This window comes from Astyanax mexicanus, chromosome 16 (assembly GCF_023375975.1).
Source record: "Astyanax mexicanus isolate ESR-SI-001 chromosome 16, AstMex3_surface, whole genome shotgun sequence".
Lineage (NCBI taxonomy): Eukaryota > Metazoa > Chordata > Actinopteri > Characiformes > Acestrorhamphidae > Astyanax > Astyanax mexicanus.
In genome coordinates, this window is record NC_064423.1 from 32,696,431 (window position 1) to 32,718,957 (window position 22,527).

Consider the following 22,527-nt stretch of genomic DNA (forward strand, 5'->3'; position numbering starts at 1 on the left):
ACAGTGCTCGAAGAACTGCGGCGGAGGCGTGAAGCTCCGCGAGATCCAGTGCTACGCCCTGCGAGACCAGAGGCCGCTCCGGCCCTTTCACTGCCAGGCCGCCTTACCCAGGCCTCTGATCCGCCTGCCCTGCAACTCCCATCCCTGCCTGGACTGGTACTCCTCCTCCTGGGGACAGGTGAGACGTCTCAGTCACGTTTTCCCCTTTTGTCTTCCGTCATCCACCGTCTCTCAGAGGCAGCAGCACTCGAGTTCCCCTTCAGATCCGGCCTGCCGACATCAAAAGTAGACGCAGGCCTCCCATTGCTACAATCTCATTTCTGCCCGCAGTGTTCGGAGCTGTGTGGAGGCGGAGAGCAGCAGAGGCTGGTCACCTGCCCGGAGGATGAGAGGTGCGATGAGGAGCAGAAGCCTAGCAACATACAGCCCTGCAATATCCAGCCCTGTTCCCAGTGGATAACCGGATCCTGGGGTCAGGTGAGCATTGTGTTCTGGAGTCTCTGGTACACGTGATTGGCGCTTTCAGGCGCTGCTGGATTTGAATTAATATTTAAATATATTTCGTGGCCAGTGCAACACATCACATCACACCAGACAAGACTTTCTGTGCTTTAACCCTCCTGTTATGTTACTGGTCAAATTGACCCGTCTTGAAGTTAAAGATTTAAAGACTTAAAGATTAAAAACAACTAGTTAAAAGTATTTTTTAGGTATGAAACTTCTTCTGCTTCTCTTAATTAGTGTAATCAACATATAATGTGAAAATGGTTCATCTCACATATTTGCAACCACCCCCTGCTAAAACTAAAAGTAAAACATAATTGCAATGTTATGTTTCAGTGTTATGGAAAACTACTGTTTTATATGTTGGTCTTTCAAAAGTAATAAGGTAGGGAAACTTTAAAAAAAGGTTAAACATGTATTTTTTAATGAAAAACGAGTGAATTATCCTAAATGAACCATTACCTGTTAGAGAACACCATTGCACTAAATATTAATTATATTGATAATAATTAGCAATGGAGTTAGTAATAAAATATTCACACTGCTTGTTAGGATTTTTTTCATATATCTTTTGGATAATTAAACATGCAACAGGTCAATATGACCCGGTAACACCACTGCTGGTTCTGACAAATATAATAACTTAATAGGAGGGTTAACATCCTAATTCTAAAAAGTAAGGCAGTCGATCAATTTTAAAAAATAACATTGTGCTTGCATTTGCTGTGATTAATCAAGATTATTGACATTTTTCCTTCTTCTTAACACTGAAACTTATTAATAACGATTAAGTTAAAATGTAATTTAATGTACATCAATTTATGTTTATTCATAAAAATATGTTTATATGTAGTTGTATTTTTAACTTTTACAATTTTTACAAATTGTCCTTTGTGATCTATTAACTAGTATTCGTTTCAGTTTAAAAAAAAAAGTCCACAACATCAATGCACAATAGATTAATCTTAAAGGAGAATTCCGTTGTAAAATTGACTAAGGGTGTAGTAAAACATGATAAATAGTACTTACCTTTGTTAAATAGCCCACCTCCGCTCTCCTACAGCTTTCTAAAATCCAGTAATTTTGTGCTTTTTGCGCAGCACCCTGTACAACGGCCATTTCAGGGCATATTTTGCCCTGATAAATTGCTTTTTCCACTGTTATTCAGGCTCAAAGTAGCTTTGCGCTTCCTTGGTAGAATCCGGAGAGCCCTGACATTTGAATCGAGGCATTAATCACTTAAAAATTACACAAGAAGTTAAAAAAAAAACATTGTTTACATCCCATAATGCTAACTTCAGCTCTAAGCCTGGATCATGTTGTAAAAATTGATTTATTGGGGCAAAATATGCCCCGATATGACCGCTGTACAAAGTGCTAGGAAAGAAACACAAAATTACTGTATCTTAGTAAGCTGTGGGAGGATGGAGGTAAGTTATTTAACATGGGTAAGTACTGTTTATCATGTTTTACTACACCAAAAGTCCATTTTATACCGGAGTTCTGCTTTAAGTGAAGATTCTCCTTATTTCTCCTTTACATTTAGTGACAGTGAGTGAAGTAAATGAAAGCTACAGCACAGCTTGCTAACCTTGCTAAATAGACTGTTCATGGGGTTTAAGATAGCAATGAGCATTTCAACGCACCTTGCGCAGAGTGTAAGGTTGGGTTCTAAGACTTTAACAGATAAAAGCGAAAAGCAAAGAGGAACGATATGTAAGACAGTAAGATTTAGTTTTGTCATTTAATCCACATGTAAACATAAATAATTATGTTTACATCGCTGAATGAAACTGCTGATACCTCACTAGGCTCCGTAAAATGAAGACCAGAACACACCTCCTCCGATACATGCTAAACTCAACCACCAATATTTTTAAAAATTCATCCAACTTTAAGCTTACAGACGCCTCTGCTGACAAACATCACAACTTTGCTCTCTCAGACTCCAGCTGCTGATGGCGAATGACTTCAAATTAATTCAAACAGAAATCCTCTGATCATAGCGACAGCACCGTACATTAATCTGCTAGACCTTTCAGAGCCCAGCTCCAGGAATATATTATATTACTGAATAACTCTTGGACCTGATATAAGTTGTTTCGTAGCCATCATTGATTTTATATTATTCATTCATAACAGTATGAAAGTCTGTGTTTTGGGAAGCAGGCATGGATTTTTTTCTGGAGAGGGAATTGTGCTAGAACTGCATTGTTTCTCAAGAGAAGATCATTAAAGAAAATGTTTTAAATATTAAGGGAAATATATATTTTTTCACTAGTATTGGTAAATTATTTTAATAATATTCAATAATTTAGTTAAACGTAATAAAACATATAATGGAAAAATTATGTGCAGCCCTAACATTTAACAAACTGTAATTGTAGGCAGTGTGCATGATGCCATCCTTGTTATCTCCTATGTAAGACCATGAAAAGTAAACTTCACATACTAAACATATTTTTTTTACTTAGCAACTATAGTTAGGGAAAGAGGAACTTTTTTGGTGGTCTTTTTCCCAATTAATCACATTAACTGCAGCAGTACATGATGACGCAAAGCAGTTTATTAGTCCAAATGGAGAAAGTGGAGGGGTAGAGGCTCCAGAAGCTCCTTGTTGTAAACAGGCAGTCTAAAAAAAGTGTAAGGCTGCCCAGAGTGTGGAGTAATAAGGGATTTATTGGCATCCTTAAAAAGCTAAACTGCACGGATCGAAGAGCAAGTCAGCGATCCCTCTCAGAGTCAAAGGGAAAAGCTCCCCAGAGACCTTTAGCTTTCTAGTACACTCACGGCTTCTCCAGGGATACATGGGAAGTGGTGAAAGACCCAGGTAACTTTGTGCCAAGAGCTGGATGAACTCCCAAACTCCAGTTTATGCCTTACATCATTACCCTGCAGGAGGAAAAGCATCTGCCGTGTGGCCTGAAATGACTTACTAAAAGAGGTGATTCACTTAATTATAGTGGAAAGATGGATTAGCGGGAAGAAGGACATGCAGTTCAGCTTACTATCACCATAAACACATCGTACACTGGGGCTACACTATATAGTAATGTAATTTTTTGCTCATATATACTCTCCCCTCCAAAAGTGTTGGAATAGTGAGGACAATGCCTTAATTTCCTCTGTAGACTGTAAACACTTAGGTTTGACATTAAAAGATCAACATTTAAACGTTTATTTCTAGATTTAGAAGATAGCACCTTTTGAGTGAAACCACTATTTTTCTTTGGAGCAAAAGTATTAAAACATGTGACTGGCAAGTGTGTTTTGTTCCCCAGGTGTGTAATGTTCCATTGATTATTCAAAATATACATTGTTCTGAATGTCTTTGCTCAGTTTAGATTTAGATTAAGGTATTTATAGTTACATTTAGGTATTTATAGCTAGAGGAGTAAACAACCAGATGAAAACCAGAGAGCTTCCTATGGATAAGAAAAAAACAATTGTAAAGCTTTGAGAAGCTGAGACAAGAAATCATTCAGAGTCATAGCTCAAATATAGACCATAGCCAGTACAACAATTTGGAATGTCCTGAAGAAGAAAGTCATCACTGGTGTACTGGTGTAAGTAACAGATATCAAAAAGGTAGACCATGGAAAGCACTACCACTATGATCAGGAGATTGATGGTTCGAGAACGGAGGATGGGTGTAATATGTTCATATTTTCGCACTCTCATCAGGATCCGAGCAGCGCTGTTCTGAACATACTGTAGCCTCTGAAGACTCTTGCCAGGAATCCCAAGGAGAAGTGCATTGCAGTAGTCAGGTCTAGAGGAGATGCGTGGACCAGTTTTTCTGCATCAGAGTACGGCGAAGTTTGGAAATGTTTCTGAGGTGGTGAAAGGAGATCTTGCACAGGTGTTTAATATGAGGCTCAAAGGTGAGGTGTGGGTCAAACCTCACGCCAAGATTGGCAACTGATGAGGAGAGTGGAATGTTGTGGCCAGAGAATGTGATACTGGTTATTGGGGTTGATAGAGTCTGGTTAGGAGTACCAATCAAAAGAATTGGTCTGATTGTAGCAGCCTTTAGAGGAGTTGGAACATGCCCAGCCTGAAGAGAGTGGTTTATTTCTGTGGTGATCAGAGGACTTATGGCAGAGATGTTACCTTTCACCAGTGAAGTAGGGAAGGGATCCAGGGCACAGGTGGATGGTCTTATTTTCCTGATAATACCTTCCACTTCTTGCTGTGAGACCACTGAAAAACAGTTGAGGGGCTGGGAGACTTCAGGCTGTGAGTTTGTATTCTGCATGGGTAGAGTTGAGGAGGTTGAGACTGTAGAACGGATTGAAGAAATTTTTGTTCTGAAGAATGTAATGAAGGTATTGCAGTGTTCTTCAGTACTTTCAGTGGGTGAGAGGGCTTTTGGTTTTAAGAGATTGTTCACCGTATTAAAAAAAAACGGCTTGGAATTTCCCAGACTGTTTGTGATGATGTTTCCATAAAACTGTGGAAATGTCAGTTTTTCTCAATATCATGCAGCCCTATTCTACACCAATGGTGTTTTTACATACAGTGGCTGATTTGCCTATTTCACATGTAGTAGATATTTTGAAAAATATTTCGTTCTGTTCAGTTCTTCTGTGATAACTGCCAATTAGTTTTGTGCACAGTCATGTTCTTGAGTTCAGGGCATGGAGTTTCCCTCCGGCTGTGCTGAGGTACTCGACACAGATGAGTGCTTCATTTTCATATTGATGTTCATAATGGCCTTTGTGCTCATTACACTCTAGAATTAAGAAGCAGTGAAGCAGTGTGTAATACTAAAAGTGAGAGTCACATTAAACATCTAACTGCATTTGGATAAAAAAAAAAAGCGTGGTTAAAGTGTGCGGATATTAAGCATGCATCGCCCTCAGAAAAACTCTCACATTGCTCACATTGACCTTGCTGCTGCTTGTCCTTGTAGCTGGGACATGCTGGTCTTCTCCAGCAGGGTAAAACGCTGCTACAGCAGAGGATTTTTAATTAGTGTGTTTTCAAGAACACAGATATTATATAGTTTAAATAACATTACAAAAGTTGTATTGAGTCAATCTAGTTCACATAATCTGCAGAGTCCACTTCAAGGTGCCACTAAATACATTTATTCAGTATTATAGTTGTTCTTTTATGTATTTATGTATAAGTATTACGTATGTGACTTTGGTTGGTGCTTAGACGCCCTGCTATTTGCCTCAAAATAAAACATACTGTTTTTTTTCATGTTTTTTGGGGGTAAAAACTGGTAAGCTCTGCATTTTTGGGCTGTTTTTCAGCTATATCTTATAGTATACTATAGTGGAGTATAGTATATAGTTTAGTATATTCTAGTATACTATCATATTATATATGCAAAAAAAAGTCAATAACAGTAAACAACAGCAGTTAGAGTTAAACATACCACATACAAAGTACAGAGACGGTCCAATGGTCATACGAAGCAAGGCGATACAGGGCAGGCAAAAATTAGGGTTGTAGAGGAACAAAACAAGGTCGGGACACGGGACAGAGTAAACACAGGAATTGAAAGCGCTTCGTAAAGTGTGGTAAACCAGACAATACTCAACGAGATGTGTGTGTGTGGAGTGAACGTGTATATATACTATAGAGGGGAACAGGTGAATTTAATACTCTGGTGATTATCTTTATGCGAGTGCCGTGTGCAGGGTCATGTTACTGTTTGAGGGAGTGATGTCAGTGTGAGGTGCAGTCTGGGTATTGTAGTACAGAGACTTGAGATCGCAGGTAGAGCTGAGTGTGGGAGAGACAAGGAGCGCCTTTGACCCTAGGTGTGACATCTGTATTCTGTATTATAGAGTCTGGAGGTGATGTGCTGCTCTCCAGTATCAACAACACCATATTTCCATGAATTGCTGTGGCATGTTACTGTTTCTCCAGTTCTAACTAGAGCTTTTGCTAGTGGGCTGGACTGGTTATAGTTTTTTAATAGAAATCCCTGAGCCCTTTCATACAAAAAAACAGCTCTAGACTAGACTGTTTAAGATGAATTAAAAAAAAGGTGGATTAGACCTTTAATAGCATCTAGAGGCTGCCAGAGAGCGTTCGACTAGAACACAGTGGAAAAAATGAATGGAAAAGGATTTGACTGGATACTGTATAGGTCTGTTCTATACTCTATATGGATAAAAGTACTAAGACATATCTTTATTCACTGTTCTTCCAAAATCAGTGGTATTGAAAAGAGTTTATACTCTTTTTAGTTTTTGTAATGGTTTTAAAGTTTAAAAATTGATCAGTTTTAGGAAAATACTGCTGTATATTGGTCTATTTTAGAGAAAACATAATTCAGGGCTTTTTTTAAAAATAAGGCTTGTGCAAAGCACACCTTGCCCCATAGATGATGAACTAAAGTGAAAGAAAACACATTTTATTTCATATTTTATTTTATAATTGCATATAACTTGTGTTATAAACATTTGTATGAGAGCACAGCGCAGCATTAACACAGTGGTTAATAAAACAAGTGCACCCAAGTGGAGAGCTACTTCTTAAATAAAACAATAAAGGAAATAAATCCCAAGAAGGACTTAAAGAAGTAGTGGAAAATCCTGAGAGGACTCAGAGAGCTCCTCCTGAAACTGAAAACCGAGGTCCGCCTCAGGCGGGGAGTCTGGGGTTAGAAATGACACACTAGTCTCACACCAGTGCGCCGCTCAGCGAGGGGTACAGAGAGAGCTCTCCGGCGTGAGAACTGAGGAGCTTGAAATTAACAAGCCAAAGTAGGAACATAGAGCATGAAAAGGGAATACAAAGAGTCTTTGCCTTCCTTTAGTCATAGGAGGAGGCCTAGCAGGTAGCCGGGTCCCAGGCCGGGCCCTTATAGAACTTTTTCTTCTATTTAGACTTTAAAGAAACTTTATTTTTTACTTTTTTTTTTGCTCAGAGAGTCACAGTCACAGCAAACACTTCTTTCACTACAAACCTTTATAAAATAACATCAAACTTTAGTCAATGTGTGGAGAGATGGCTTTAGACTGACATGTAGGCTGACTTTGTTGTTGAAAGCCTTGTTTGTTCAGACGGTTAGAACAGGCTGGTGGAATAAACGACGTGCGGCTCCAGTAAAGATAGGAGGCAGAGAAGGAGGCAGTCAAATCCAGCAATTACTCAGCAGTTGAATCTGAGCTCACAGTGCTCATCCAACAATTTGGTGACTCATGGTGGTTGCACCGTACCCCTCGCAGCAGAACCCAGCTTTGATGCATAAAAGCTGCCTTTAATCCCTCGCCACGTCGATACCACTCCGTGCCCCAGGGGAGCCTTTGTGTTCTCCAGCTCCCGACCCGCGTTGAGTACGTGCGCCGCTCGACAGGGTTCAGGTTGTGTATCTACATTGTATTAATGCTCCTTAGCTTTTAATTAAAGGCATTCTTTGATCCGGCCTCACAGAAACTTGTCACGTTTCTTCTCAGCTCTCGGGCTTTACAGATGTGGGACTCCTTTAAAGCTTAAAACTGCTTTGTCTTGAACAGTTACGTACATTTGTGTACACAGTTACGAGGCTCAGATGTGATGATTGCAGCTTTTTGGGCTGTCTTGGAGTTGAGAGTTCTGCTAAAAATAACTTTTCACTATCAGAATACTGTGCAACCAAAAATGATTTCAGTTATTTCGACTATTGATCTGTCACTCTGCAGAAAAGGAGGAAGGACACGGAGCAGCAAACGAAACAATAAACCAAAACCGGAACTCAGAGAACTAACAGAACAGAAACGCAGCAGAACGTCTGAGGTCTGATAGCGGGTGCCATCCATCTGGCCATCCAACTCCCATAATTCACCTCGCCTTGCTATGAGCACATTGGCCAGTGTTAAGATAAGATAAGAGAAGATAAAATAATCCTTTATTAATCCCACAATGGTGAAATGTGCGATGCACAGCAGCAGCACAGAGAAACAGGTCAGGAAAATATTTTAACAAATAAAAATACATTTATATATACAAAAGATTACAGAAAAATATACAAAATATACCTCTTTTGGTTTTCTGTGCTCCTGCCCTCTGTTTTCCTATCTTGTGTTCCCAGCCATGTGCTTTTTTGAGCACATGGCATTGTTTTGTTATTGTCCATTCTCCACCCTAGCCCCGCCCTAGCCCTGCCCTAGTCATTAGTGTTATTACCTTGTGTCTCATTTGTAACTCCGCCCCCTCATTACCTCCACAGGTGTCCCCAGTGTGTTCCTGTGTATAAATACCCCATGTACTCCTTTGCTCTCTGTCGTGGTTTTTGTTTGACCGTGTCCTGTTACTCTGTCCGGATCTTGTTAATCTGTTTTGTTTAGCCTCAGACCTGCTATGTTTTTGTCATAAGTGTTCCATGTTTGCTTTATGTAGTTTGTTTCTTTATTTGTTATTTTTGCTTGTTTGTTTCAGTCTTTTAGTTTATCATCATAGCTCATAGTGTTTTGTTTTAGTTACCTTTTCTTTTTATTATTTCATAGTGTTTTGTTATTTGTTTAGTTTTGTTAAATGGAAAATAAAACTGACTTGTAATAATAAAATAGTGAACTAGTGTCTACTAAGGGCATTGTGTGTTGTTCATCCTCACTCACAAGATAGTACCTCACAGCTTATACTTATAGAGTCATGGGCAGACATTCCCAATATGATTGACATTCTGCTATCCCGTGACATTTGTCATGTGATTATGTGATTGTATTTGAAGTTGTTTGAAGTCAGTAAAATCCACTGCACTTTATACACCTCAGAGCTCGGTTGATACAGACTCCTGAAGAAAGTATGAGTCCGGTGTTCAGCTGGCGCTGGGTGAGCGGTCTGCAGATGGTCGGAGTGGTTCTCAGGCATTTGCATGTGTGTTTGTTGGCAGTGTTCGGTGTCCTGCGGCGGAGGGATGCAGCGCCGGCTGGTCAAGTGTGTCAACATAAAGGCGGAGCAAGAAGAGGAGGAGAAGGAGGAGGAGGAGGAGGGGAAAGAAGAAGAAGAAGAGCAGGCCCAGTGCGACCATGAGCCATGGCCGGAAAACATGCGCCAGTGTAACCTGCAGGACTGTGACAGCACCACCGCAGGTGAGTGGTGCCCTGCAGCACCAATATATCTCATCAGTGTGATCTCACTATTTCATAGCCTCCTTATATATACTTATATAAACTCTAAACGGTGACTTTATTAGAGCTGTCTACCAATCACAGTCCACTTTATGAGATATCACCACATACATGGATGCTCTAATTTACCTTAGAGATGAGTATATGTACCAATCCATTATAATATAATATAGTGTTTCTATAAATAACACACCTACACAGTTTAAAAAAGATGTACTCCTGACTTATATTAGCAGTGCCAGTCAAACATTTGGACACTATGTGTGAAAATCATTCTACTCCTATTTCCTGTGTGGGTATAGTGATACACAGTCTGTACTGATTTTTTTTTGGCAATTAATGATATGTAATAACAGGTTTATCTACATAAAACTTATCATAAAACATCTACATAAATAAAATGAAATAAATGATTAAAATGCTCTACCTCCAGTTTTCAAAAAGCTCCCTCTGTTGCCCTTGCTAAATCTTTATAACTAAGGCTTTATCTCTGAAAACATTTTGTCCTTTGAGTTTTAGAGCTGTAAAATTGACTTTAGGGGGAGGCAGGTAGGCGTGCTCTGCTTCAGTGCTGTCATCCAATCAGAGGCGATATATTTGCATTCATGAATATTTATGAGCAAGAGCCAAAACCTGTCTTTCTTCAGAGACCTCTAATTCAGTGATCTAAAGCAGAGTTAAATAGAAACACTTGAGCATGTTTTTTTTCACATGGCATTTATTCTTTCTACAGACCACAACTAGACCATTTAACATGAATGAAAAAACGATGGAATGAGAAATTTCACAGCATCTAGAGGTCGCCAGAGAGCCAGGTAGCGTTCGGCTAGAACACAATGAAAAAAACGGATGGAAAAGGATTTGACTGCATACTGTATACGTCTATTCTATACTCTATATGGATAAAAGTACTGGAACAACTCTTTATTCACTGTTCTTCCAAAATCAATGGTATTGAAAAAGAGTTTATACTCTGCTTTATTCACACATGCACAGAATGCACAGATATAATACCTAGGGATCTTGCTAAAGCTGACAAAGTCTCATATTCTCTTCAGTAAATGATAGAAATTTAAAGCATTAGAAGTTTCGCCAAAGCCATCTGTGTGAAATAACTGCTTTTTATTGAAATGCAAATCAGATGCAGAGAAAAGACTATTCAGACATTCTAGTCGTGGTAATGAAATTGCAGCGATCAGGGCATTCCAGTTCATCTGTACTTTAAAGAACTGTTTCAATAGGGAGTTATTATATTTGAGTTATTAAAAGGACTTCAGTGGAAAAGGTTTTATTGCCGTTGAACATCAGTAAAGGATCTAAAGACCAATACAAAGAAAAGGAATAGTCTTCTACAGTGGGGGTGGAGACTGTGGGATTTGTGTTTAAAATCACAGAATGCTGTTTACAATATTCATGCACTACACTTGACTTTACATTGGATTTATATGACCATTTCTGGCAGATATATAAAACAGAATAGAATAGAATATCTTTATTTGTTACTATGCCTATATAAGTATAATGAGAATAAGGTGCAATCCCAATTCTCTCTAGTGTCATAAACAGTAAAAAATAATATAATTAAAGATAACAGTAACACACAACAAATCATATGCAAATAATGAAAAATTGCACACTGCCCTATAAAACAATTAAATATTGTACTTTTAAAAAAAATGCAAAAATTACAAATTGAAATATTAAAATATTGCACAGTTCCATGTTAAAATCTGTTATAAAAATAGATTTTTAGAGAGTTCTATATTGTGCTGTTTAGTGTTTGTACTGGCGTAAAGTAAAAACTATTTTTGAGTTGATTTTTTTTTTACTTTTTTAATAATAACTCTGGACCATCTACCTGTCGGTAACAACTCAAAAACATGGTGTCCAGGGTGGAATTTGCCCATAACATTTATTTGGGCTTTCTTAAGGCAATGGTAACTCTGTAATTTCTCCAGGGTGGATGTGTATAATGTAGAAAATGTAAATCTTAATTAAGTTTGAGTTTTTAGAACCTTTAAGGCTGGTTTTAGGGATCCTACAGCTTAGTAGTGGACTATATTTTCTTTATAATGGAAATTTTCCATTGAGTAAGATGGTGTCTGATGGGTCTGTAGACTAGCTTCCCATTCATTTATTAGTCCTTAGACATTAAGGAAAGTCCTTTGGTCATGTACTTAGGGGATGGCTTGGTAGTGCTCACACCTGTATATGCTGTGAGGTGATATCTTGTGAGTGAAGCTGAACACTGACCAGCATGCTCATTGCAAAATCTGACAGTTGGATTGGATTGGACATTTCATTTTTGAAGCTGTGCAGACATTTAGCATCTTCCGATCTTCCGAGTTTGCAGTAACTTGTGATGAGTTTTTTACAGTGCTTTGGAGGAAGGAATTTTGGTCCACTCCTTTTTGCAGAATAGTTTGAATTTGCCTAAATGGAGGATTTTCAAGCATGATTAAATTTAAAGTCAGAAACACTTGTGTGCTCTGGATCACTGTCCTGCTGCATAACCCAACTGCGCTTGAGCTTTGGGTCACAAACTGAGGTCTATGGGCGGATATATGGATCTCCATAGACTCTGACTCTATAGTCAGAGAGGCATTCTTGGTTAAATTCTGATAGGTTGGCCAGAACAGACAAAATGGCCAAAGTACAAGACTGTTTACTTTTTTGTTATTGTTTTTTTTTTTTTTCTTTTAAAGTATGGGATGAGCCACTTTTTCCAGAAATCAGTGTGCCTATATGTGTCTGTGTATTGACCAGTCTCTGCTGTGTGCACAGAATATATGTCCAATAATGTGTTGGAACAATTCCACCTGAATAACACTGCAGTCAGGTATAACTGCCCAGGCAGAAGACACACTTTCCACCACAGCGAGCTGCAGCGGCTTGACTTATAAACACGGTAATTCCCTCAGGCTGAATGGCTTCATGCCCTTTCACTCCTGTTCTGTACTAATGGCTCAGTGGAGTTTTTTTTTTTCAGTGCGCAATCATTGCGCATCACAAAAACAGCCAGAGCCCGACTCTCTCAGCTTTAAAGAATATGAACAGCTAAGCACAGTAATATGACTGAAAAAAACAGGATGAAAAATAAGAAAAAAAAACATTGAATGAGTTTACATAAACTTCATATTTCAATTATTCAGGTGGTCATGTTAAAAGAATACTCTGATTTTCTATATCGGAGTAAAGTAAAAAAAATCTGATTAAGACTGATATGGAAAACTCTTGGTCATATATTAATTGACCTACACATACTAAAATACAGTATATGCAGCATGGTAGATGTCTCAGCCTAAGTTGTAGAGGTTCCTAATGTGTCCTGTGATAATCCACCCTATGCAGCTTGAACCTTCGCACAGTGTTTGCAGATTATGCTGTTCTGATGGACCATTAACAACATGATCAATGATATCCCACACAATTTCCGTCTCTGGATATGGCTGGTTATGGCATAGTATCATAGAATGTCTTTAAGGCAAGCTTTTGAGGTGGCAGCAGCATGTGGATGAGCATCGTCCTGTTGGAATAGTGCTTCCAAAAAATAGGGGTTTCACTGGTTGCAGGACCTCATTTACGTAACATTGGGCTGTCAAAGTTCCTAAAATAAAGAGCACAGTTCTGGCATCATACAATATTGCACCACACATCATGACATCAGGCCTTGTGGTTGATCTTAGCTGTTTTACACACAGGTCCACTCCTTTTTGCATAATTGTTTGAATTTTCTAGCATTAACGTTCTATTTAAAGCCTTGCATATTAATGGGATTCAAGTCACTAATATTTTAGGACCTTAATTTAGTTTCTGAACTTGCTTGTGTGCTTTGGATCATTGTCCTGCTGCATAACCCAACTGCGCTTTTGAGCTTTAGGTCACAAAGCAAAAATCTGTGTTTTGAGCTACTAAACTAATTTTGAATGTATATGCATAACCATTGATAAAATGTTAAAATAACAATCTTCTGGAAGTTGATCTTTTAATTCTAAAACTAAAAGTTTTATTTGCATTTTTTTCATCACACAAAAATTCCGTATTTATTGACTCACCCTCAGTATTGGGTATTCGGTTAATACATAGTAAGTAAAATATAAGTAACATGACTTCAAGTAGGCAAATCTTTGTCTATTATTCCTCAATGTGACTAAACTTATTCAGCTATGATTAGCTTGTGTTTTTGTTTCTTAGTACGTGAAAAATGGCCCTGTTCCCCTTCCGCCAGCTTATATCGCTTTACATTGGAAAATGTATCTAGCAGAAGTTACATAATTGTAGTTCTCTGGCAGCATTAAGTTACACTTTCCAGTAAAGAAAATGGTAACTTGCTCTTATGGCTTACAACACTGTAGACAAGACTACACACTGATGGGGAGTTAATTGTTTGGGGGAATATGCCCATTATGCAAGTAATTGATACCAGAAGTTAATAGGAGGGATGTACTTTTTGTGTCATATACTAAGAAATATCTGGTACCCCAACCTCAAGTTAAGTGTAAAGGACAAAATCACTACAGATGAAGTACAGAGCAGAATTATCACCTAAAACTGAAGTCCTGTTCATTGCAGCCAGTTATCTTTCAGTGTCTATAAAGAATTCCAGTCACAGCTCCTCTCTCTCTCAGAAGTCATCAGCACGCCCGTCTCACAGCGTGCAATTACCCCATCGCTGCTTTGAAATCCACAGACAGGGCTGTCATTTGTGGAGGTCTGAGAAAATTGCTCTGGCTCTTTGTGCTAATTAAAGTCTGATTTGTGTGCAGGTATGTTGTGTTGCAGGTTATACACTTTTATTTTTGGGAATGACATATGTTAGCCCTCCTCAGATTATTGGGTTTGAAAGAGTCAGTGAAAGAGGCTGAGAACGACTGGCAAAGTAAGACATTCTTGCGTCAAGAAAGATTTGAGAAAAATGATTAAATCTCTTGTTATTTTCTTTTTTTTTAAAAGGTGAAAAGTTTGTCAGTGTTTAGCTGTTTGTTCTGCTTTTTCAGCGCTAACAATGTGGTGTGACTCAGTATTGTTGTGGATGAAGCTTAGAAACAACAGCAGAAAATATTGACCAGGACCAATAATTTACTGGATCTGTTTCTTTTCTCCAACACCAGAATAACAATTCTAACCCAGTTTCTCAGGCTGCATGTGGCATAGCAAGACAAAGCTCAGACAACTGCCGATGTAACATGAATACTTCATTAAATAAAGCACAGGGGATGGTCAAAGAAAACAGGGTCAATACCAGTAAACAACAGCCAGAGAGATACTACATACCAATAATGGGTAACAGTCCAGGGGTCATACCCGAGAAGGCAAAGGCAAAATCAGAGAGCAGACAAGAATCAGAGTTGGTGAATAACAAAACAAGGCTATAATAGGCAAGAAAAAAAAAATTGTATGAAGGTAAAAAAACAGCCAATACTCAGCAAAGTGAGTGTGGAGTAAAGGTAAACAGGTGAAATCAATACTCTGGTGACTAAATTCCCTGAGGTGCCATGTGCAGTGTCATGTGATCATGTGAGTGAGTGATGTCAGAGTGAGGGACATTCTGGGTATTGTAGTCTAGAGGCTGGAGATCGCAGGTAGAGCGAGTAAGTGTAGGAGAAACAGGTGTGTCTTTAGCACCAGGCCTGACACAGTATGTACATTGTAATGAAGTATAATAATAGATACATCAAGCTGCCGGCGCTCAGAGGGAGCACAATTGGCCTTGCTCCCTCCAGGTGGGTAGATGGCGCTCTCTCCCCACATCACTCCTAGGGTGATGTCTGCAGCACAGGGCGTCTGTGAGCTGATGTATCAGAACCGAGTCGCTGCGCTGTCCTCCGAAGCGGTGGCTGACTTCACATGTATCGGAGAAAGCATGTGTAAGTCTTCACCCTCCTGGTGTTTCGGGGCATTACTAGAGATAGGGGGAGTCCTAATTAGTGGGTTGGTAATTGGCTGTGTAAATTGGGGAGAAAATGGGAAACATTAGAAAAAAAAATAATAATAATAGATACATAGTTCAAAATAATAGTATACTTCCAATGAAAAATTGCATTTTCTTCGCATTTGCTTTAACACTTATTTGATTGCTTATTATTTTACCTGCTTTGAGATCAACTGTTCTGCAATTGGATTCAACAACCCTCTGGGCTGGAGAGCTACTAGTCTGTAGCGCTCTATCCAATTACACTTCATTTTCCAAAACAGCCCGCCACGTGATGGCTTGGAAAATATCTGGCCCACGGCCAAAATGAATTGCCGACCCCTGCTCTGAGATCTTATTATACATATCTGCATTAATACTGCATCACAGAAGTGTACCAACCCTGACTTTAGCACTTGTGAAAATGTTTTTGTAAAAACTATGCAAAGGTTTGCATGTTCTAAATTCATATTTGCTTTATTATTGATTATTATTGTTTTTTAACTCAATTTAAAACCAACTCTGGTCTGGTCAGGCAGCTGATGGAACGGTTAGCTGATGACAGTTTCAGACTGCAGTAAACACCCTCTTTAAACCCTTAGCACCCTCCGGGCTTCTCCAAGCAGATGGCTTAGGATCTGAAAATCAAGTTAACTGATGCTATGAAACAGATAGTGAAGCACTGTCCAGCTCGCAGTGTCCATCAGGGCTGAGAATCACTGGCAAGATGAAGACAACAGCGACCAAGGAAACCCACACATTTGAGAATTCAGGCCCAATCCCATTTCACTCCTTGGCCCTACTACTTACCCCTCCCCCTTATTTTTGAGTTTAACCCTTCCCCTTGAAATAGAGCTACAAGGGGAAGGGGTGAAATCTCTTCATTAAGAATTGGGAAACCCTTCAAGCACCCGATTCATCATCAAGATCACTAAAGTTCAGTAACCTAGCTGCTGCTAAATCACTAGTTACCTTTAGGGCTTTATTTTATTGTATGTCTTCAGAAAGAGGGGAGAGGGTGCAGAAATTAATTATTATGCTCCATTCCTTATTTTCTCTGTAAAGGGGAGCTGAAATTAGCCTTAATTAGCATTTATTTTATTTTATTTTTCCATTCCGCCTTAAATGCTGCAGCCCCTGCCATCTGGTGCACCATTTAAGGTGGAACGGGAAAGTTAGCTAGCTGAGACAAACTAATAGTGATCTTTTTTATGCTTGATATGAAGAATTCAGCAATAAAACATTAAAACTAAACAGTAAACTATGGTAAGAGGCTAATTGAGGCTAATTGTCACTTTTAACAAGAAAAAAAAATACATTTGTGAGGTCATTTGTTCCTCCATCTTACCAGTGGTTCTCATACCCCTTGGTTTAAAGTGTGCATCTGATAAATATCCGTATGAAGGGCTAAGAAGCCGTATTCCTTCCCATAACCTACCCCTCCAGCCTAAGAAGAATCAGGACTCCCCTGTCCTTTGGCGTGCACACGCAAAACAGAGGGTAGGGGTGAGGGGTCCAGGGGTCATACCCGAGAAGGCAAAGGCAAAATCAGAGAGCAGACAAGAATCAGAGTTGGTGAATAACAAAACAAGGCTATAATAGGCAAGAAAAAAAAAATTGTATGAAGGTAAAAAAACAGCCAATACTCAGCAAAGTGAGTGTGGAGTAAAGGTAAACAGGTGAAATCAATACTCTGGTGACTAAATTCCCTGAGGTGCCATGTGCAGTGTCATGTGATCATGTGAGTGAGTGATGTCAGAGTGAGGGACATTCTGGGTATTGTAGTCTAGAGGCTGGAGATCGCAGGTAGAGCGAGTAAGTGTAGGAGAAACAGGTGTGTCTTTAGCACCAGGCCTGACACAGTATGTACATTGTAATGAAGTATAATAATAGATACATCAAGCTGCCGGCGCTCAGAGGGAGCACAATTGGCCTTGCTCCCTCCACACGCAAAACAGAGGGTAGGGGTGAGGGGTACGGCCAAGGGGTGAAATGGGATTAGGCCTTAAGTTGGAACAGAAAAATAAAAGTAAATAATAGCTCATTTCAGCTCCTCATCACAAAGAAGGAATTGATGATAATTATTAATTGTGGCATCACCTTCCCCCTTTCTGAAGACATGCAATGCTCTAAGGTTAGCTAGTTATAGTTAACCAGCAGCTAGGTTACTGAAGTTTAGTGCTACACTGCTATATATAGCTGTATCTGTACCAGGAGCTTGAAGGATTCTCTCAATTCTTAGAGGAGGATTTCAACCATGTTCCCTTATAACTCCTCACCATTCACTGAGCAACATTTCCAAACATCATTCTAAAATTCTCGAGTTTCCAAATATGTGGTGTTTTGACTGTGCTTTTATTTAAAATAACTTAGCCAGGATGGAAACATGGTGAGGTATTTTACTCGGCCTGTTTTTCCATTCCCTTTCCATGTTTTATGGCCCTGTGCTATTCTTATCACTTCTTACTTACTTAGACATTCCTGACAATGTTGTTCATTTTTCTAGCTTGAGCCATTAGTAAAACACGAGCAGATGTCACAGCAGTGTGTGTGTAGACTCCTGAACAGGCATGCAGATGGTTTCAGCTTTTATGTGCCGACCTGTTTGAACAGATTTGCAGTGGAACTCTGTGTTCGGTGATACTCAGACTGAACCACAGCATTGGTCTGAATGGCTTTACTGTGCTGCAATCTGTCTCAGAGCTGCTCTGTCTTCAGCTGATGATCTCCTGCGGGGCTGGAGGAAGGAACGTTGTCTCCTGTCTAGGCTGTGTCCTGACCTGCTCTTCCTGCCCTCGGCGACTGGCTAGCAGCCCTGTGAACAGGTCAAATGGACGTCTGTCAGACGCTGATGATGATCAGACGCAGTTTGGGTCAGGGGGCGAGTCAGTCTGTCTACAGGGCTTGTTGAAATAGCATCCCGCAGTTCATCCGTTGAGGAAAACTAATGTCCAGAGGAATACATCTGCTGTTTGATGATTCTTCATAGACTCTTAGTGGGATTCATTCGGGTGAAGATGCTCTCCGTTCTGTCAGAAGCCCATTCATCTTTATTCTAAGTGCCAGAGGCTTAATTCAGTATAAGCGTCTGCAGTCAACATTCCACTCGTCAGTATTCAGCTTTGGTGTAGACTTTGCTCCTTAAGAGAGGTTCATCAACACTGATTTGCTTTGACAGTGAATTCATCAGTGAATGCTGTTTTTGAAAATACATGGTTGCATCTAGAAGAAAGAGATGGATTACTATGCTATTCGAAAAGGAAGATAAAAGTTTTTAAAGTTACCATGAACAATAAATGAAGTTTGGACTTACATTACATGGGTTTAAACTAACTCTTGGTCATATTTGTTGAGCTACACATACAGAACTAGTGAGTAACTCATGTGTAACACAACATGACAGACATCTCTGCATGGACATCCAGTAGGTATGGCGATATAGTTTGCCATGGCATAGTATTTGTGTCCTTAAGGCAACCTCTTTAGATGGGAGCAGTATGTGGACGAGGACGAGCATTGTCCTGTTGGAAAAGTGCACTGGAGTGTATGTTCAGAAAAGGTAGATCAGGGGTCGGCAATTAAGTTTGGCCTTGGGCCATATATTTTTCAAGCCAGTATGTGGCGGACCACAAAAAAAAAAAATCTGTTTTGGGAAAATGAAGTGTAATGGGTTGGAGTGCTGCTACAGACTAGTAGCTCACCAGCCCAGAGGGTTGTTGAACCCAATTGCAGAACAGTTGATCTCAAAGTAGGTAAACCCAAGAAGAAAGGAAAATAAGGGAAATAAACACACATCTTATCACACAGAATTAAACCCGTGTCATAAGAGTCGTGGTCCAATACACTATGACTGCCCCGGCTAGTGAATTGGGACAGAGCAGGAATAAAACACTGTTATAAGTATAGAGGGAGCCCGAGATCGAGAGGAAAAATGAAAACAAGTGGAAATTAAAGTCACGCCGAGCGCGACAGAGCGACAAAAGCTTGTCAGAGAAGCATTTTATTTATTTATTTTTTCATTATCGTTCATTATAGTTCAAACAACCTCACAGGCCAGATGTTTCATCCAGATGTTTCAAGACCATTATTTTGTGGTCTTGTAACCAGTGGCCCTACCTTAGGGGTCGCCTATTGCTGACCCCTGAGGTAGGGCCACTGGTTACAAGACCACGTTAATGTTATTAAAGGTTATTAAAAATCTACACAGGCTTTCTGGATGTATGATGCATTACTTTTCACTGAACACAGTGCCTACACACAGTTGTTGATCATCTCCACCAAGACAAAAGCTGAAGATGAGTCACTTCCTTTTCCTTTGGTGTTACAAAATTCTATACAAGTGTCTGCAGCCAACTTTCCACTAAGTCACCAGGGACCAACATGCTGACCACAGATTTCAGGCTGAGACAGTGCTGAGATGGTGGTTAGATGTTTTTTGGGCTGGAATAATCAGGTGTGAGCAGGTCGGTCCCTGGGGACTGTGTGTGAAGTTGACTGACGATATTTATATTTATTTACTAAAAAAATAAATTAAACACATTTAAACAAATGATTTGGGGGGCAGGTGCTCCCTGCTCCTCAATTTTATTTTTGCATTTTAGACATTGAGGGCCTTTGGGGGGGCAGTGTGGTTGGGTGCTGTTATTCAGTTCTCATATTACAGCTGTCCCTCCAATTTTAATAGCACTGTAGCTTTCATTCATTCTTCTCATTATACACATTCATATCACTGCAACATGCTGGGTGGGGGAAGGAGGGGGGTCAGGTCTTCTCACACCCTGGTTTCGTACACCCTGCCTGGGGTGTGGGTCGGGTGGTTGTTCGGGGCCGGGCTGGCTGCTTCCCTAGGTTGCCTCTGGCTCGGTACTGGTGCCCGCATGCCCGCATTAGGTGTCTATGTATGTTCTGTGTGTGTGACTGGTGTGTGTGACTGGTGTGTGTGACTGGTGTGCGTGACTGGTGTGCGTGACTGGTGTGTGTGACTGGTCTGTGAGTGAATGTGCACGTGTGCGACGGGTGTATGTGTGACGGATGTGTGTGTGACGGGTGTGTGAATGTGCATGTGTGCGTGAACAGTTGGTCCTGGGTTTGGGGCTGACTGAGCATGGACACCTGTGGGACATGGTTGCGTAGGGCGGGTTTTTGCCCTCCCTACCGCTCCACGCTGCTCTCCGCCGATCGTCACTGCCGTTCCTGGGGGGGTGGGCGTCCGTGGGTCCATGGGTGCGTGGCCGGATGCCCTAATATGGTCTCTGGCCCGCCCCCTTGGTGGCCGTGGCCTGGGGGTGGCTTGGGCCCCCTTGGCGTGGGAGGGGGGGCCTGCCGGGTGTCGGGCTGTTCCCGGGTGCTTGGGATCTCGGGGGCCGCATGCTCGGCTCGTGCAAGGGGTGCTGGCCTGCCGGAGGGGTGGGTTGCTCGCTTCCTTTGGCTCTCTGGACTCTTGCTCTTTGCCATGGGGGCTTCGTCTGGAGTCTCCCCCGTCCTCATCTGGGGTGTGCACATGGTTACCATCGGGATGTGTAGCCGCGGGTCTTCTGGGCTCCTAATGGGCTGTGGATGGTCTGGGTCCACTGGGTTCTTCCCTATCTGCCTCTGGATCGCAGGGGCATGGTGGCGGTTTCTTGCCTCCATTGTGGTAGGCATTTCATGACATAATCCGTAACACATGACATATTTTTGCAAAAAACAATAGAATAGAAGTAACTGTGCGTGTGTGTGTATGTATTTATGTGTATGTATTAATATGTATGTATATTTATGTATGTGTGTATATGTATAAGCATATGTATAGTTAGATATGTGAATATGTGTATATATGTATGTTTGTTTATTTTATGTTTATTTTATTTTATTATTATTTTTTTTGTTTGTTTGTTTGTTTTTTGTTTAGTTTTTTTTTTTTTTTTTTTTTTTTTCTCTTTTCTTTTTCTTCTTCTTGTACCCCCCTCCTGTACCTCACACTCCGATCCTTCCAACCCTGAACTCCCACAACTATATCCACACAAAATATATATATATATATATATAAAAATAATAATAATAATAATAATAATAATAATAATAATAATAATAAAAAAATAAAATACAAAAATAAAAATAAAGTATTAATTGTCCTCCGAAGAGGGGGGGTGGTGGTTGGGCCAAAAAAAAAAAAAAAAAAAAAAAAAAAAGATTACAATTATGCATGACAACACTGCATCATCTGCTGCAAAGAAGATAGAAGAGAACATAATGCAAGTGGGCTTCAAAATATAAAGATCCCAGTAGATCCCAAAAATGGGTCTTGTCTCGGTCTCGGGTGATGTGGATTCTGAGACTGTAGACGAGACCGACTGAGTCAGAGTCCCCTGTCTGAGGTGAAGTTCATTAGAAACTGAATCTTTTTTTATCATTACTGAACATCCACAATTAATTCAAACAGACCCAATCAGTACTTTTTCTGTATGTCTAAAATCTGCTCACAGATTTGGTAAAAAAACAAGCTACTCCCGCTTTCGTTCAGTATCCAGTCAATGCACTTTTCATTTTAAATATTTCGATGTTAAGTTAAATGTGCTCTTTTTCACCGGCTCACTGGAGTTATACTCTTTGTTTATGTGAATCCTTGTGACTTGGGGGACCATGCTTCATTTTTCCAGACATCATAGAAGGAAAGCGCAAGGAGAAGTAAGTGCAAACTAGTAAGATACTGTAGTGGGATAGCTAACGAATACTAATGTTATCGGGGAGAGAATTAAAGTTAGCGACAAGCTAGCTAACCATAGCAATGAGCTAACTAAAATTCTAATGTTACCAAGGAGAGAAATAAAGCTAGCGACAAGCTAGCTAATCTCAGTGACGGGTTGGCTAAAATACTAATGTTACCTGGAACAGTACTAAAGCTAGTGACGAGCTAGCTAACCTTAGCAACGGGCTAAATTACACACTAATGTTACTGGAAAGTGAACCGAAACTAGTAAAGAGCTAGCTAACCTTAGTGACAAGCTAGCTAACCTTAGCGATACTAATACTACCGGGGAGAGAACTAACCTTAATTAA

The 22,527-nt window shown here is 40.1% G+C and overlaps 1 protein-coding gene across 1 annotated transcript in view; it reads left to right on the top strand.

Annotated features, from left to right (window-relative positions):
• Positions 1–22,527, top strand: part of LOC103030160 (A disintegrin and metalloproteinase with thrombospondin motifs 7) — a 150,160-nt gene that overhangs the window by 90,379 nt on the left and 37,254 nt on the right. The window contains exons 21-23 of the mRNA XM_049465710.1: positions 5–178; positions 331–477; positions 9,341–9,539. Of these exons, the coding sequence (XP_049321667.1) occupies positions 5–178; positions 331–477; positions 9,341–9,539 (520 nt within the window). The remainder of the gene's footprint in view (positions 1–4; positions 179–330; positions 478–9,340; positions 9,540–22,527) is intronic.